The following is a 19,259-nucleotide window of genomic DNA, read 5'->3' on the forward strand; positions in this document are numbered from 1 at the left end:
TGCTCTAAGAGGTTGAGCGGTATGTCTAGATGTTATGTGATGTGATGTTTGTAAGATAGATGTTATGTGATGTTTGTAAGAGGGAAGTCAGGCAATGGGAAATAGGATGCCATTTGAGTCAGCCAGACCAGATGCATAAAGTGTCTCCTGCTGCCATCAAGAATGTGGTGTGATTCACTATAAATCAATAACTGTTGAGTGGGCTGTGGGCAGTCTCATGACACTTGATGAATATTCCTGCATATTTGCAGAAATGTTTAAAAAAGACAATATATTACATGCATAGTTAACAAAAAAAAAACTAATTCAAAACAACCCATTCACTTCCACACTGATTATTTTTTCAGAATTCTCCATTTTTGTTAAATGTTGTATTCTTTACTCTAGTTCAACATGTATATACCATTTATCATCTTTCATACCATTAAAGGAGTTTAATCATTTCTAAAACAATTCACACTGTTTTCTTTTCTCCAGTCCTTTTCTGCAGATTATCCAGACACCAGTGCCTCATACCAGACATTCTTTCATGTAGTTTCTCCATAAACCACACCCATATTCTTCTAAAACTGTCCATATATGTAGACAAGGAATAAAATGTCAAAGTTGTCAGAGTCTGAATAAGTCCTTCAGTCTAACCACGCTGCTCTTTCACTGTTTTATGTAGTAATGCCTTCTAGCCATAGCTTCTCATGTCCTGTTAACCACAGTATATTTCAAATAGTTGATATACTCAAAATTCATGCATTATGACTTACGCAATATATAACTTTGTTATAACTCATAGTACTGTGATGATATTTCTTTCCCACACAATTTCTCACTAATCCCTTAGTTGCCATTTCCATGTTTAATCATTTTATATGTTTATAAGCTCCACCAATTATTTACCTAATGTTTCTACCATATCCATGTTTAATCGTTTTATATGTTTATAAGCTCCACCAACTATTTACCTAATGTTTCTATCATATCCATGTTTAATCATTTTATATGTTTATAAGCTCCACCAACTATTTACCTAATGTTTCTACCATATCCATGTTTAATCATTTTATATGTTTATAAGCTCCACCAACTATTTACCTAATGTTTCTACCATATCCATGTTTAATCATTTTATATGTTTTAAGCTCCACCAACTATTTACCTAATGTTTCTACCATATCCATGTTTAATCATTTTATATGTTTATAAGCTCCACCAACTATTTACCTAATGTTTCTACCATATACATGTTTAATCATTTTATACGTTTATAAGCTCCACCAACTATTTACCTAATGTTTCTACCATATTCATATTTCCTAAATTATCATGTATTTCTCTGATTTGATACTCTGTTTATCCCTTGTCAGATTGCTCTCTCCCCAAGTAGCCTCTTTTTAATACTAACATAAAGCTGCACCATATAGTTGCCATTGCGATAACCAGTTTCTAACCCCCTTACTCATTAAAATTAAAAAATAAATCTTTTACTGGATCAGTTTTGAATCCCATAATAACTGTAACCCCAACCTTCTGATTCTCGAAGCACATTCCTCGGGAAACATACATGTAGCCTTCTGAATTCAAATAACTGAGGAACATAAACGCCTTAGGGGAAAAAAAACTTTATTTTAAGACATTTTACATAATTTCCATGTTTCAGCCTTCACTTTGTGTACCATAATTTTATACAGCTTCACCTCTAACCCATTTATTTATTTTCCCAGAATTTTTACTCAGCAGTTAAATTTTTCTATCATATACCTTATAACGACTGCTTCCTCCTTGAACTATTTTCTCGTTGAAGTATGTCTAGCTTTTATTTTTACTTGTTTTTGGTCCAGATAAAACATAAAAATCTCTTATCGGTGCTATTACTTCTGCATTGTCCTTATTATACAAAAGTAATGTAGAATCGTACATATCAGTCAGAATCTTCTCATTTGACTCCACTAGAGACCCTGTAAACATCTGACACCATCCACAGACTTTACAAGTATGGGAATAGAAATAGATTGCTAAACCTTTCATCTGTATCATGCACATACTGCACATACACCTATAGATAATTTAGAGTTGCCACTCTATTGTCACTGGGATGTGGGAGGAAACCAGAATACCCAGTGAAAACCCATGCAAACATAGAGTGAACATGCAGATTTCACACAGGAGACATCCCGGCCAAGAGCCAAACATGCTAACCTCCTGTTGTGAGGTAAGTATGCTACTAACTTTGCCACTGTGCAACTCAGAGTCAGAACTGTGTTTCCTTCCACACCTCCTATCTTCATCTCTTGTATTTCCATACAAAATGCAGCCATGTCAACAAAACTATAAATACAGTGTAAGGAGGAATTTTAAGGGCATTCCTAGAACAGCATGTTTCTCCAAATAATGTTCTTTCAGCCACTTCCTCAGAAGTGATCCGTGGCATCACTGGCTAAGAATATGGCTTTCACAAAAATTTATTCATTGGCTTCAAACACACCCACAGTGCTGAAGCTACTGAACCTTTATACTTGGGTAATATTGTGCTGACTACCAGTTGGAAGGATCTGAGGATCTGGGCAGAATGGCAGGGTATAGATGGTGCAGTACATTGCATGGGGTACTACTGGGCAGCCAGAGTACTGCAACAGCCTTTCCCTATGAGAGTGCCAAGAACTGGAGCACCATCTACAGATGCAGAGGGTCGGTTACAGTGGTGCAGGTATCAGTCACTGCCCCACTAGTTAAAAAGAGGCTCCTGGAAGCTAGTAAACAATGAAGGTGGATAATTACCACAATCCAGAAACAAGCCAAGAAAAAAAAAACACCAACAAGTAAGGCTGCCAACTCCAGAAAGGAAATCAGGTGTCAACCAAAAATTGTTAAAAACAAAACAAAAAAAAAAAAAACTTCAATGTTAGCTTTATGTCCACCAACATGAAACAGGGACTTCCTCAGAATAATCAGTGATACAAAACCATTAAGCTTTTATAACTGGAATTTAAAAACCAATGAACAACTAGAATTACCTAATTAGCAACTGTAGTATTCCCTTAAAGGTAAGTAGAATAGTTGTACAAAATTCATTTTGCTAAAAAAATAAATGACTGCTTTAAACACGTGAGTGCTAAACATCTTTCAGTCATAAAAGTGAACTATGTATAGTTCTTTTGCTATTTAATTAAAATAATATAGTTTAAGTGTAACCTTAAAACCAAAATAATTCATTTTTGAATATCCTTTTCTTAGATGGTAGATACATAAAAATTAAATAAAGGTTAAAAGCGTTTATGTATGTTTGTTTGTGCACACTTGATTATACCATTGTTGGGTTAATAATGGTATAATATACAATTAATAAATAGTTTATAACTTCAGTGCTTTTTCCTTCAAAACTGGGGTTAAAGAAATAAAATCATTTAACCCACTGGGGCGATTGGCATCCAGCTTTAACTACCATGTTAATTCTTTCATTTTGATTTTTCTTTCCCGTCTCCTCCTCTAGGATTATAAAGGATTTTTTTCTAGGATGAGAAAGGAAAAACTTTTAAAATCAGAACTTTCTACTGAATGACTGTACACAGCATTATTTATGTTGCATCTTGAAATGTCATAGTAATGTTCATAGATGTGCTTTTTCAATTATCATTCTGTTTTTCCTACATAGAATGCTGCACAAGTGGAACACAGTGTGACATAAACTAACCCCTTACTAGACCAGTTTCCTCCCAGGGATAAACCACTGATTTCAAACTTATTTATATTTATAAAGGGGCTAGCTTCTAAAATGTATTTGCAATGACTGCAATTACCTTACCAAGAAGTATGGTAATTGCATTGACTGCAATTACCATACTTCTTGGTGTTTCTGTGTGGTGTATCACCTAAAATTGTGTCCTTGTTGGTTTCTACTATATTTCTGATGCCGTTAGATGCTTAAGAATAAAAGTAGATTTACTTCCAGCGATATTTTGTAATTTGTTGTCACTGGTCAGGATGCACCAGAATTTGTATAAAAAAACAGAACGACAATTGAAAAGGTGCATCTATGAACATTACTATGACATTTCAAGATGCAATGTAAATAACGCTCTGTTCAGACATTAAGTAGAATGTTCTGATTTTAAAAATTGTTCCTTTATTATCCTAGAAAATATCCTTTATAATCCTAGAGGAGGAGCCTGGAAGGAAAAAAATCGGAATGAAAGTGTAATGTCCCTCCTCTGGGCCAGTAATCAAGGAGTCTTAATCCTCACCAGTGACACTGGTGAGGGACTTTCACTTATAAAAAAGATAGATAAACACAGTATTTTCAGATGCAGCTCTCTGCACCAAGCATAATTTCCCTTAAGAGCACACAGGGAACACAATCCACTCCTGAGGCTATACTTTCTCTCTCTCTCTTTCTCTCTCCAGGCCCCAAATACAAATCCATGCTGACTACTAAGGAGCTCCATGTCCCTGTTCCAAGTAGCTGACACACATACACTCTTTGAGAGTTGATTTTCACAGACACACACACACACGCACACACACACACACACACACACACACACACACACACACACACACCTTGGAAAGGCTTGCACAAATTACCTGCTCTACCACCTCTTCTCAGGATTTAAGGTAGTTCCACTGCCACCAGTCATCTACTCTAAGACTCTTAACAGGGTATCCAATTATATTGATTGAAATCAATACTAATACCAATGGTAATGTTGACCAAGCAGCATGACTTTCAGGAGCATTATGCCACAGCATCACTAAGTAAATATAACTACTCTCAAACGTTAAATATTTCCTAAAAAGACCAGCCACAATGAAAAGTTTAAATATATTTAATGATAAATAATAAAAACATGAAAATACTGAATATCTATTTACAATAAGCACCAGAGTTTCATCCACAGGAAATATTAAAAATAACACAGATGGAAAGATTCACACAGATACAGAAAAACAATACTTAACTAATCTCGTTACATTTTCCTGACTGATCTAAAAAATTACTGTTTCCTACTTAATAGAGCAAGGTTAGGTGATGTGGTTGAGTGGTCTTTCTTGTCAGGCTTCACAAACAGACTGCCCTGAGACTTCTATCTTATCTAGTATTAAAGCATCATTTCAGTTCTGGATTACAGAATGAGATCACATCTGGTCACCTGACTCTGTGGTTCCCACACTACTCCCTTTACTAGAAGCTGAGCCAGGATCTGGCACATATGTCACAACACACACACACACACACACACACACACACACACACACACACACACACACACACACACACACACACACACACACACACAGTTTTGCAAAGATGTGTTACAGCATCTGGAAGCTATAAAACCATTTTAACACTTCCACCCCTCCAGGGTAGCAATTAGTTAACCACTAAGGACAAGGATTTCTAGTCCTTGTTTTCACAGATGTTGCATGTCTGGCTGCATTCAGACCAGTGAGATACAGTGATGGGTTAAATGATTTTATTTCTTTAATGGCTTATACCAAGTAATTTAATTTCAAGTTATTTTTCAAAGTTAGCTGGACTGAAATTGACCTCTTCTCTTCCAGTATCCTCTGTTGCAATATATTAATTTCAAGAGTTAACAATACAGTCTGACATATAGGTGTATTTCTTTTCTGTCCAGCAGGACCCACTGTTAATACATATTTTAACACAAGCAACTTTGAAAATACATCTTTAACACAAACACATGTACAAATCAGTTTGATATACAAATGTCATACAACTCTTTACAAAAATCTAGCTAGCTATGCTGGCATATGTTACAAATCCACTGCCCTACTCCTCCTGGCATGGCTAGCACTACCTCACTGGATGCCAATTATCCCCATGGGTTAAATGATTTTATTTCTTTAACCCCAGTTTTGTGTGAGAAGTCCAAGATGAAAATGATCAGCAGCAAGTAAATCCATGCTATGGCACCCTAAACCAAGCACAAAACAAATTCAAACACTCCAATTTAGAAAGTACTCTGCATGAATACTTCACCATTTTATGTGTGCTGCCAGTTTTATTAATTAAAAGCATTTATCTATATTACTGTACCTGGAGTTACATGTGAGATTAATGTGAAACCCATTTGTTGCTTCATTGAATGATGAGGTTTGAAACACTTTTGAAACGGTGAATTTAGATGCCCTGGGCTAAAAATTTTTTTTCAAAAGTCACTTGTCTTCTTTTTTTTGTTTCATAGTTATTTGTCTCACTAGAACTTTTCACGGTTGAAATGTTGTGTATGCAGTCATACAAACATACATACAATGTTATTGCCAACGGAAGAAGACTGTCTAATCTGCCAATTTTGTGTTACTAGCACCCCATAGCTGCTCCTCCACCATGACCTCACTTCTCATCCATGTATCCAATAAATACATCAGTCAAATTACACGCCAATACCCACTCAGGCATCTTGTTCCATGTATCTACCATCCTTCCTGTGAAATAACACTTCTTTAAATTCACTCTGGAATTTATACCATCTATTGTTAACTGAACCTCCTTCTGTCCACCTCTGAGTTTTTTCATAAACCTTCTCATTCACAGTCCCATTTCAAGGGCTGTTGCAGTCCATCCCTCCTTGTTTTTTAATGAAGAGTCCCATTCACACCTCCTTCCATCATAGTTCAGTACATCCATCCCCAATCACCCTTGTCACCATTGTCTGCACACTTTCCTGCATTGTAATGTCTCATTCCATATCTCTGTATGTGAGTTTCTTACATTCTCTCTATGCCTCTCTCTCTCTCTCTCTCTCAGCCTCCCAGTAGTCCTACCAGAACTGCATGCACTGTACCAGTTGTGGTCCAAGCAGTGATAGCCAGAGTGGGAGAATTGCCTCCATCACACTAGATTCGTCACATCAGTGATTCCTTTCATCTTTGGATGCTGTCTTTTTATTTTGTACTCTATGCCCCACTGGTACTATCATTGCGTGCTGATCTTATATCAGGTTTATTGTAATGCTACCTTTTGTGGTTGCTATTTCTTAGACTGCAAATTTCTCTTGTATCTCAGTGGGTGAAGTAGGGATAAGTTATAAATATTTAATCATCTTCCTCTCTTAAAACGCTCTTTTGCACGGTTTTGCGCATTTTTGTGCATAGCGCAACATCTGGCAGCGCTGCCTAATTGGGTTTAAACTATTCCTGGTTCCACAAAGTCTGCTCTTCACTTTTTCCCTTAACTGCTCTATCTCTCAATTTAAACACCATATTCTCATTCCAAGGCCCTTCACTGGTCCAATTAAGTAATCCTACAAGTTAGCACTATTAAACCATAAGCACTACTTACTCTTATACTCTCTACGATTACCCTGTCCTCTATTGGTCCGTCTTAAATTCAGTTTCCCTATTACTCTAGCATGTCCAAAGGTCAGTCAATGGTTTCCTCTCCAGTCCAGCTGGTGAATCTGGGAAATTTGAGGCAATGTTACAACTGTCTCATGTACATGGACAACCCTCTCCTCCTCCAAACAGGTTAAAATATATGTGAGAGATGCAACTATTTAGCCAAACTAGAGGCTGAGCTCTCTCATCTCAAAACTGGTGTAACCAGTCAGGAGGAGAAGGTAACCTCACACAACACAATTCCAGTATCACATAGTCCCACCACATCAGCGAACCAAACACATAAATACACAAAAACATACTCGGAGGCTCTAAATAAAAATCTACCTAAGCAACAGAGACCTCCAAAGCAGACATCCAAGCAAACGCTACCTCAAAACAAAACACACACAACACATAACCCACAAAGTCAGTGTGCCAAGCAGCCACAGCCCTTAAGGCTGAATAACACACCTGATACTCTTGTTATAGGTGACTCTATTGTCAGACACACTGACGTCCGCTCACCAGGCTGAATAAAGAGAAGGTCACAGTGAGCTGCCTGTCGGGTGCTAGGATCCGACACATAATGCAAGCACTCAGGTCACTCCAAAGCAAATACAAATATGACTCAGTCATTGTACATGCTGGTGTGAATGACCTGAGACGTACCTCCCTGGACTACATGAAAAGAGACATAGAGGAGCTCTCTGATCATGTAGCCCAGGCTGGTATGACCCTGACCTTGAGCAGCATCTTACCCTCACCTAGAATGATGCCACAGTACAAAGACAAAATGATCGATTTTAACAATTGGCTAAAATTTTGGTGTCATTCAAAGGGGATCCAGTGTCTGTCAGCCTGGGATGACATGCTCGACAAGCCACATTGCTTCGCTAGGGACGGCTTGCACCTGTCACTTTTGGATATTGGCAAAGGCTCTTGCCACCCCCATAGTGCCTTTTTTAGGCAAAGCTCAAAAGTCAAACCCACCCCCATAGACAGCACAAGGAACAAGAAACTAAGGGTAATGCAGCTAAACGCCAGAAGTCTTAACCTCAAGATGCACGCACTTGAAGCTCTCCTCAGTATGGAGAACATCGATATCTGTGCAGTGACAGAAACCTGGTTCAAGGCTCCAGAGAGCACCCCAGCACTACCAGGCTATACCTCATATCATGCTTTTCGGCCCCAAAACCCGGACCGAACCACAAAAGGAGGGGGAGTTTCCATATTTATCAAGGATATCCACGCCTCCAGGTTAGTGGCATTGCACGAAGTAGCGGAGACCATCCATGTGCAACTAACAGTGGGCAAGACTGCTTTTCAGTTTATAGCATCCTACAGACCACCCTCTCAAAGTCAGGAATCCCATTCGGCTTTCCTGAAAACATTGGAGAACATGAAGATCTCTCCGAACACCATTATATTGGGTGACTTCAACTACCCAAACATTGACTGGAAGCACTACTCAAGCACCAGCACCTTAGCCCAAAGATTCCTGGAAATTATAAACTCAAATGCTATGGAACAACTAGCCACCACTCCAACAAGAGGGAACAACATACTAGACCTGATCATTACCAACATGGGGACTCTATGCTCCACACCAGAAGTATATCCCTCATTGGTAAGATCAGACCATAAATTAATTTCACTGGATGTCCACATCCCAACCCCACCCCCAGCCCAGAAAACCACAGTGAAAAACTTCTCAAAAGCGAACTTCTCACTTCTCAAAACCGAAGTGGAATCCTTCAAGGCCCCAGGGCCAGTGGAAACTACAGCCCAAACTGCAGAATCCTATATAAATGCATTCTACGGACATCTCCAGGAATGCATGGATCATAAGCAAAAACGAAACCAGGAACCGCCGCACAGTATTCAAAAGCAAAAGTAACAGTTCCAGTGAGGCAGTAAGCAGAACAGATGATAACTGCTATGTATCTCTGTAAGAAAGGGTTCTGATGAAGTCTATTACTTATAGATGAAAGAGCTCAACTTGTTTTTTAATTGATTTTTATTAAAAGTTTCTTCTGCTACCTGGTGGACTGGTGAACGTTTTTTACAGAGATACATAGCAGTTATCATCTGTTCTGCTTACTGCCTTACTGGAACTGTTACTTTTGCTTTTGAATGCATGGATCATGCTATCCCAAACAAAACCAAGACCCAATCATCCAAGGGCAGGCGTCCAGTCTGGTGGACCCCTGCCATAAATAAACTGTACAACAGAAGGAGGAAGCTACTACATGATAGAGCAAAATCCCTAATAGGGAAGGCATCTCTGATCAGTACTAGCAAAAAATTACGATCCCTCATAAAATCCTCCAAGGCCAGCTTCGAGAGAAAAATTGCACAGGACACCAAAGACAATCATAAGGCTTTTTTCAGTTATGTTAGAAACCTGGGATGCAACTCCCAGACTTGTTCTGAGTTGATTCTAAACGACAAAAAATACACTGAACCCACAGACATCGCCAATATCCTGGCAGACAGGTTCAGTGCAAACTTCTCCACCCCCCCCCCAAAAGAGCAAGTATCTATCCCGGCAGAGAGCTGCCTCCCAAACATCTCAGATGCTCAGGTGAAGGCTGCCCTCTCCAAAGCAAAAAACACTGCTTCCATGGGACCAGATGGCGTCCCAGGTTGCGTTCTACATGAACTACAAGAGGAACTAATCCCTCAAATAAAACAGCTATACAATCTCAGCCTCACTACAGGATATGTGCCCACAGAATGGCGTACAGCAACAGTGGTCCCACTCCACAAAGGTGGAGCCTCTACGGACCCTGGAAACTATCGCCCCATAAGCCTGACTAGCTTAGTCTGCAAGGCTATGGAGAGGATCATCATGGAGCTCATAAACAAAGACATTGGGGACCTACAGACATTAGATCCTACCCAGTTCGGCTTTGTCAAGGGCAGATCCTGCCTTTTGAACCTGGTTGACTTCTTTGAAACAGTCACCAAAGCCATAGATGAAGGGAAGGTAGTCCACACAGCCTATCTGGACCTTGCAAAGGCATTTGACACAATACCCCACTGGCATCATAGATAAGCTATCCAGCTTAAATATAAACCCCTATGTCACAAGATGGGTCGCAAACTGGCTCAAAGACAGAACCCACAGAGTGAGAGTTGCTGGAGCCATGTCAGACTCGAAACCGGTCACAAGTGGTGTCCCACAGGGTTCTGTCCTGGGACCACTCTTGTTCGGTATATACTTTTCCGAGGTACAGGCAAATGTGGGAGGACTATGGCTCACCAAGTTTGCAGACAACTGCAAACTGTGCGCCATAATCAACTCTCCAGCTGACACAAACATCCTTCAAAAAGGTCTCACAGAGACAGATAACTGGTGCCAGTGCCATGGTTTAAAGCTAAATGCCAAAAAATGTATAGTCATACCCTTTGGCAAAAATAATGTGCCCACAAATTACCACATAGGCGGAAACCCATTAAGTACAGAGAAAATTATTAGGGACCTGGGGACCCAAGTTGATAGCAATCTCTCCTTTGAAAACCACATTGCCAAAGTGGTTAGAAAGACCTTCTACATAGCCCACCTCATCATGAAGGGTTTCACATCTAGATCAAGAGAGGTAATCGTGCCCCTTTATTCATCCCTCATCAGGCCCATCATAGAATACAATGCCCCTTTTGGAATGTACCTTACCGACACCTGCAGCAATTAGAAAGACCCCAAAAGTATCTCACCAAGAGGATCAAGGGTCTCAAACAGATGCCATATGCTGCTCGGTTAAAAAAACTCCAGCTCTACTCAGTTGCATACCGCCTACTTCGAGGCGATCTATGCCTGACATACAAAGCTATGTCAAATCCAGAATTAATGGACATGCTCCACCTCAGTAAATCTAAATCCCTTAGAGCCACACGCTCGAGGGACTTGAACCTCAGCACAGAAATAAATAGAACTTGCTGGAGGGACAGGTTCATAACCCAGAGGCTCCCTTCACTCTGGAATAGAATTCCAGTTCATGTGAGGCAGAGCACCTCACTGAATCTCTTCAAGAAGAATCTCGATAAGTGGATGGGGGATCGTAGGTTTGTCCCAGGGATTACTCCCGTGTCACTGTTAGACAGAGGCACAGTAAACTAAACCTTAAAAAGGGTACAGTATACTCAAATCAAGGGGTGGCGTAAGCCATACAGAATCGGGCTAGGCTTATAATTGCCTCAGGGCTGATAGCCTAGTATGAACCTATGAACCTATAAAAAATATGTAAATATAGCATTTTCTTTTTGTTAAAATAGATACAAAAGGCATTTTTCAATTACTGCAAACCATTTCAGAATGTGGACTGAGCTGGGATTTATCCATAACTTGGGAATTAGCATCATAGTGCAAATGCATCCCCACTTTCAAGGTAAAAGCAGCATGACCCATATCCTGTCATGGTTCACTGCTCTAAGATCTCCCAGCCTTTTACAAACTAATAGTACTGATCTGAATAATGGCACAGAAAAATCTGATAGTTTATTCACAGGATTGATGCAGAATAGTTAAGGTAAATGTTTGTAGTCATGGTCTGTCTTATACTGCAGTTCTGTAGAATTCTGCCTTGGAAAGCAACCAAGACAGCAGCACTTGTGTACAATTACACTCAGTGACGTGTCACTTTATTAACTTCTGCTTTACTTTTTTTGTTATTTAGAAAAGTCGGTACCCCTTCGTGTTCTCTACAACAAGTACTGTACTACCATGACGGAAGACAACCTGATTAAACTGATGGCTATTCTGTTCGAGTACAAGAGCAAAGATATTATGTTGGCCACAAGAAGCATAGTTATCGACAATCCAGATATCAAAATCAAGGTAAAAGGTCTTTCATAAATGTATTTGCATGGGATGCATCGTTTGTCCTATGTATTTTATTACTGCCAATTACTTTTCCATTTCTGTATTCCCAGTCATCTGCAAATTTCACCATGTAGTTTTTATTTGATTTATATCTGGCATCCTCATTTTAGTTATTTTAGTTTACTTAAAATTAGTTACATCTTAATGAATTCAGTTAATCACTTCAAGAGTTAAACAAAACCACTCAGGACCCAATGAAATTTCTACCACTGTGGTGTTCCATGAAGTATGCTAACCAGAATCATGCAGATTAAATTATTAATTTCCTTGTTTGTATATTTATGTTCCCATTGAACAGAGCTTGTTTTGGTGTCTGTCCTGGATAACATAATTATAGTAAATAGATACAGTTTGCAAACGTTTTTTATAAAACAGAACATATTCAGAATATTATGGGAATACTAACAACAATTTACATGTGTGACTATGCCAAAGATAGCTCTGTTCTTCCAGCTCACCTGGCTAGCTTTACTAAGATTACTTTCCTCCAACTCTTACAGCCACTTTGCTTCCCAGTCTACTATAACTTATTGCTCTTCCTCACAGGGGTGTAGTAAGCAATTTCCATTTTGTACTCACAAGCTCTTAGTGCTACCCCCCCAACCCCATGGACACCAGTCACTTAAAAATGGAAACATCTCTCAAAATGCTGTCCCCCAAATACTTAATAAATGTAAGTAATATTTGCAACTCTTCCCTCTAAAACTATCAAAAATACTGTTTTTAGATTAGCAATATTGTAACTGTTCTAAAAATTCAAAAAACAAACTGGTGAAAAAAACACCCTTGCAGGTCCAGCGCCTTTAAACTCCTGGATTGAGATAGATGTGTACAAAGTTCTTTATAATCCACAGGTTATGTTGTAAACAAGAACGCCAATAAACGAAAAAACCCAAATTGAAATTTTATTAAGCTAAAAACAAGCTTTTTGTCAGCGCTCTGCACCAACTTCCTCAGAAAATAAACTGCACCATACATTTGTTTCACTATAAATACATCACTACTTAACTCAGATGCGCCCCCTAGCGGCTCCCCTTTAAAAAGCACATAATTACACTTCGAAATTTTTAACTAAGAAGCGGCTCACCAGTTTGTTTTTTGAATTTTTAGAAGGTTTTGTCTTCCACCATGCAGGAAGCCAGTGGCAGATTGTTAAGTTCAATGCCTAACATTTTTTTTATATATGTTATTGGGGCAATAATGGTTTTATTTTTGGACTCTAAGTTGAAAGTTAAGTAAGAAGAGGAAACTTTTGAGGGGTAAAATAAAATAAATTCTGTTTTATTGGGGTTTAGAATAAGTTGAGAGTTGGTAAGCCATGTTTCTACAGATAGAAGTGAATCTTCAGTTATGATGTGGAGGTCTTGTAGAGAGGAGGCTGCACATATAAGGGTAGAGTCATCTGCATATTGTATCACAAAGGCATGAGAAGTGGAGGTATGAAGCTGACTGGTGAAGAGGGAGAAGAGCAGAGGTCCAAAGATGGAGCCTTGAGGGACCCCTAAGGCACCTGGTAGGGGAGTGGAGAGGTGGTGGTGCCAAGGTACGGCCTGCTGACGTCCAGACAGATAGTTTTGAAACCAGGTGATACTGCTTGCATGTCTGTAAACTATTACTAACATCAAAAATGCCAAAGTTTGATTTTTTTCCCTGCAGCCATTATGCTATAAATAGATTAACTGTTACTGTATTTTATTTTTCTATTTAATAATTAGCCAATATATGTTAATTTTCCTCTTGTTTTTTGTATTAAAATGCTATGTTTATTAAGAAATGTTCAGAAATCACATAAATAAGCTCATGTAAAGGTGCTTTACCCTGCAATTATAAATCTGCATCATGTGTAACTTAAATGTGGAGCTCTTCTCCCCGGTCAACCAAGTCCGACTTTTCCCAGCCAAGAAAGAAAAATATATAAGTAAATAAATGTGTATAAATAAAGGATCTAGCAAGACATGCAATACAATGCCAGCAGTTCCATTGTTTATATACAAAGCGACACACATTCTTTTATTCCTCAACACCTACTTGTGGCTGGGTTGCCAGAGGTTATTCTGGATTTCAGTGAGTATGAGAGAATGAGAGAGGGAAAGAGAGGGATACTAATCTTAGTTCAGATGCCAGTTTATCAAAGGATACATGCAGACACATTCACTCACTCATGGCATCAGGGTCGTATCCACCACAAGGCAGCCTGGGCAGCTGCCTAAAGCCCATAACTGGCTGGCCTGGTCATGAAACACTAATTAAAAAAGTCCACTTCTGCTTTAAGAGTCCATTTAGAGCTGTCAGCGTGCATGCAGTTAGACTGGAGAGAGCATGCATGAGATTTGAAAGGTAGAATTGGTGCATGAGACTTGTGTCAGGTCAGGTAGACTGAGCTGGAGAAATGCATTATGAAACACAAGACAAGTCAGGTTAGTGTGAGCTACCAGTTTTGCAGCAGAAACGCAAGTCAGACTTTGTCTGAAAGGGACTGTGTGTGTGTGTGTGTGTGTGTGTGTGTGTGTGTGTGTGTGTGTGTGTGTGTGTGTGTGTGAGAGAGAGTAATGTCCCAGTTACAGGGCATTGTCTAGTTAAGGTATATACAGAAGCCACAAAGGACCCGCAAACCACTGGAACCTTAACGCAAATTTATTTATGAAATAAAAAAGGTTTTCGCTTCTCTGTATTACGGAAGCTTCTTCAGAGTAAAAGAAAATGCTCACAAGGCGCCAAAACTTGTGAAACATTTAAATAACAAACAAGTACGTCACTTCCTGGAGGTAAATAGCTAATTACAATTCTTACAATCCTTACAGGAATGAGACGTACATCACAGATATAAAACATAATATACAATCTGGAACACCTAAAGTATTTCCAAAACATAACCATTGAATAAAATCACATTTTTAAAAACAATTCTAAATGTACATATTTTCAAATACTAATATGGTATACCTAAAATAAGCATCACAAAAACTAGTAGAGATTTTTTTAAAAGTTATATGGATGTGATGCAAAAAAGTGTGTATGCATAATTTTAGTCCCTTTTGACCAATTTGTAAAAGGCAAAAATGTGTAAAATGTGTACTTTGCCCCTCGACTCAGTGTAAACAAGGGGTAAAAAGTATGGATACTCCAGAGAGCATATATTTCATAATAGTTTGCCTTTCAGGTTACCCATTACCTTAGACAACAGTCACCCTTCTGATAAGAAGGATTCCCTAAGAAAAGTGGAACCGCGTAACCTCAACTGTCTAGACAACAACTGACCAGAATACATGTATTGATCATCTTCTAAGGTAGGATTTATATTTCAAAACTGGAGCGATGTTACAGCTCTCATTTAAACCGGGAACATTGAAGGCATCTAGTCTAAGTTGCCACTCTAGTTCCCGGTTTTCTAAGAGGAGTAGGGCCTCTGATGGTAGCTTGTACATTGTCGATACCCATAAATAGGAAACTATGCCCTGGATTTTTTATCACATGCTTAGCTAGGGCATTTTCTAGTTTCCCATTTTTGATCGCATAGCTATGCTGGTAAATGCGATCTCTAAATTTTCTATCTGTTTTTCCAACGTAGAAGCTTGGACAGCAAACACAGCTAGCTATATAAATCACCGACCTAGTTTCACAGTTAATCCTATGTTTGATGTTATATTTTGTTCCCTTGATGCAAAATGTACTACCTGTACGGATAGTTTTACACCAATTACATGTCCCACAAGGGAAGGAGCCAGTGGTTCTACTAAGCAAATTCTGTTCAGGATCCTTTTGTAGTAACTCTTTAATGTTGGTTCCTCTCTTATAAACTATTCTTGGTCTTTGTCCTAGTCTCTCCGCTAGAAAAGTATTGTTAAGGATGAAGTACCAGTTTTTGTGAATGATCCTTGTAATAAGTTTTGAATTACCATTGAATGTAGTAATAAAACTTGAAGATGAAAAACTTGGCAGATCACTACTTTCTGTGTTATCAGGACTAGCCTCACTGGCCAAGTTGGTACTGTTTTCCTGTACATCCAAAAACTCAGAACGGAGCAAAGGTTCAAAAAAGCCAGTACTCCTCTTACGTGTGACTTCCTGGATGAGTTCATCAATTAATATTCTAGGGTAACCCCTATTGAAAAACATATTTTCTAACAGTGTGCACTCAATGGAAAAATCATTCAAGTCACTACACATTTTAACCGCTCTCACTAATTGTCCTTTGACAATTGCCCTCTTCTGTTTATAGGGGTGAGAGCTGGAGAAGTGAAGGAATGAGTTAACATATGTTTCTTTCCTAAAAATCTTTGATTTAAATCTAGAGTGTACTCTGTCTTTGATCAGTTTTACGTCTAAATAATCAATTTCATCACTAGAAAAGTGGTGGGTAAATTTAAGAAAATTGGTTGTATCATTGATATATTCAATGAATTCTGATGCAACCTGTTGGTCCCCTTTGAGAAGAATAAAAACGTCATCGAGAAACCGAGTATAATAACAAATCTGTTGTTTCCATTGCTCATTTCCAAAAATATGACATCTTTCCCAGTGGGCCATGACCATATTGGCCACACTGGCCCCACATGGGGAGCCCATGGCTACCCCTTGTTTCTGGACATAAAATTCCTTTTCAAAAAGGAAAAGATTAGAAGTGAGTACAATATCCAGTAGTTCTAAGATGTTATCTATCTCAACCTTGGGTGCTTTTAATTCCATCAAGAGTAACCCAATTCTTTCTATTGCCTCACTGTGAGGAATAGAGGTATACAGGTCAGCTACGTCAATGGTTAGGAAATTGTAAGACTCATCATAACTGATGTTATTGATGTTTGCTAAAAAAGTCCAGGAATCTTTACAGATACTGGGAATAAGTTTGATATATTTACCAAGCAAACCATCTATGTATTTTGCACATGGATAAGTAATAGAACTTCTCCCATCAACCAGGGCTCTAAATGGTGGATTCCTAAAGTTTTTATGGACCTTAGGAATTCCAAACATTACTGGAACCCTAGGTTGTGAGATGTCTATGTAATTATACGTATCCATGTCTATCCTACCATTGATGAAAAGATCCCTGAAGTACCCTTTAATTCTGTTCACAGTTCCATTCATAGTGTTAAGGGAAGCACTTTCATAAGCAGGGGAGTCTAAGACCATTAACATTCTCTGTATATAGTCAGTATTTTCAAAAATGGCTAAGCCACCCCCTTTGTCCGGTTTGATGACTCTAACCGGAGAATCACGTAAGTGATTTAGTGCTTGTATTTGTTCTTTTGTGATGTTAAATGTGCTACGTGAGGAATTACTCAACCTGTCAATATTCCTAATATCCAATTCACATGCATTTTCAAAAATTCTCAGCACTACATGTATTGGAGGGTTGAAAACACTACTAATTTTAAAACACTATTAGCATTGTTACTCATATCATTAAATAACAGTTTCAGGTTGAGTTTACGTACGTAGCATTTCAGTTCTATAAGTAGTTTGACAACATCACAGTATCTAGTAGGCACAAAGGTGTTCCCCAGAGCTAGCAATTCTACTAGTTCTGGTTCAAGTTCCAAAGTTGAAAAATTGTAAATGGTAAAGTCACCTTTTGAGTTGTGTACTATATGTGGGAACTCAATGTTGTTTGAGGAGACAGTTATCTGTTCCAGTTCTTCCCCTTCCCCCCCCGTTGTTGATTGTTCCGGTTCCCTAAAAAATTACTCTGTGGCGGCTTTGAGCCTGAATTGATCACATTAAGTCGCTTCATTAAGTCCCTGATTGCCCAGGTTTATTTCGGTTCCTGTTGCTTCTCCTAGGGCCGTTATCTTTTTCTACCCTGTCGCAATCAGTGCTGGCTGACACCTGCTCCACTTCACCTTCGTTGCCATGCTCTTTATCAGTGAGATCGTTTGGTTCCCCTTGTCTCACTGTGAGTTTCGGATAGGCTCTATCATTTTGATATGTAGCCCTATCTCGAGACAATTTTTTAGATTTGTTATTTTTTAACTTAATCATAAAGGAGTCGATGCTCGAGAATATGCGGTTGTAATCATACTTGAATTTAGAGAAATTAATATCAAATTTAATCTCTCTATCAAGCAGATTGATCTCTTGCATCAGTTCGTCAACGTACATAGAATAATGTCTGATAATCAGTTCAATTAGTTGTACCCCCTGCATTTGGAAAAGTGATTGCAGGTCACTTAAAAAGGCAGTCCCTGGAATCAAGTTTGAAGGAGAAAAGTTATTCCTCAAACCCTTAGGCACGATGTTCTCATTAAGGCACTGTTTAAAATACGCTGTTTCTAATTGCAGCTTCCTTAATTTCAAAATCTTGTTATCTAAGGTTTTGAGTTTCTCATTGATATCAACAGTTTTTCTTAAAACCTTTTGGAGATGACATGCCCATGCCGGTGTCAGTTGACGGTTCAAACCGTAAATGTACTGTTGATATCAATGAGAAACTCAAAACCTTAGATAACAAGATTTTGAAATTAAGGAAGCTGCAATTAGAAACAGCGTATTTTAAACAGTGCCTTAATGAGAACATCGTGCCTAAGGGTTTGAGGAATAACTTTTCTCCTTCAAACTTGATTCCAGGGACTGCCTTTTTAAGTGACCTGCAATCACTTTTCCAAATGCAGGGGGTACAACTAATTGAACTGATTATCAGACATTATTCTATGTACGTTGACGAACTGATGCAAGAGATCAATCTGCTTGATAGAGAGATTAAATTTGATATTAATTTCTCTAAATTCAAGTATGATTACAACCGCATATTCTCGAGCATCGACTCCTTTATGATTAAGTTAAAAAATAACAAATCTAAAAAATTGTCTCGAGATAGGGCTACATATCAAAATGATAGAGCCTATCCGAAACTCACAGTGAGACAAGGGGAACCAAACGATCTCACTGATAAAGAGCATGGCAACGAAGGTGAAGTGGAGCAGGTGTCAGCCAGCACTGATTGCGACAGGGTAGAAAAAGATAACGGCCCTAGGAGAAGCAACAGGAACCGAAATAAACCTGGGCAATCAGGGACGACGAATGAAGCGCCTACGAATGTGACTGCGAA

General features: G+C 38.7%; 1 protein-coding gene across 1 annotated transcript in view; it reads left to right on the plus strand.

Annotated features, from left to right (window-relative positions):
- The window catches only part of TGM2 (transglutaminase 2), a 596,777-nt gene that overhangs the window by 468,951 nt on the left and 108,567 nt on the right, over positions 1 to 19,259 (plus strand). The window contains exon 11 of the mRNA XM_044090196.1: positions 12,009 to 12,169. Within this exon, the coding sequence (XP_043946131.1) occupies positions 12,009 to 12,169 (161 nt within the window). The remainder of the gene's footprint in view (positions 1 to 12,008; positions 12,170 to 19,259) is intronic.

The sequence above is a fragment of the Protopterus annectens genome, chromosome 12.part0 (assembly GCF_019279795.1).
Source record: "Protopterus annectens isolate FY-2018-M chromosome 12.part0, PAN1.0, whole genome shotgun sequence".
NCBI lineage: Eukaryota > Metazoa > Chordata > Ceratodontiformes > Protopteridae > Protopterus > Protopterus annectens.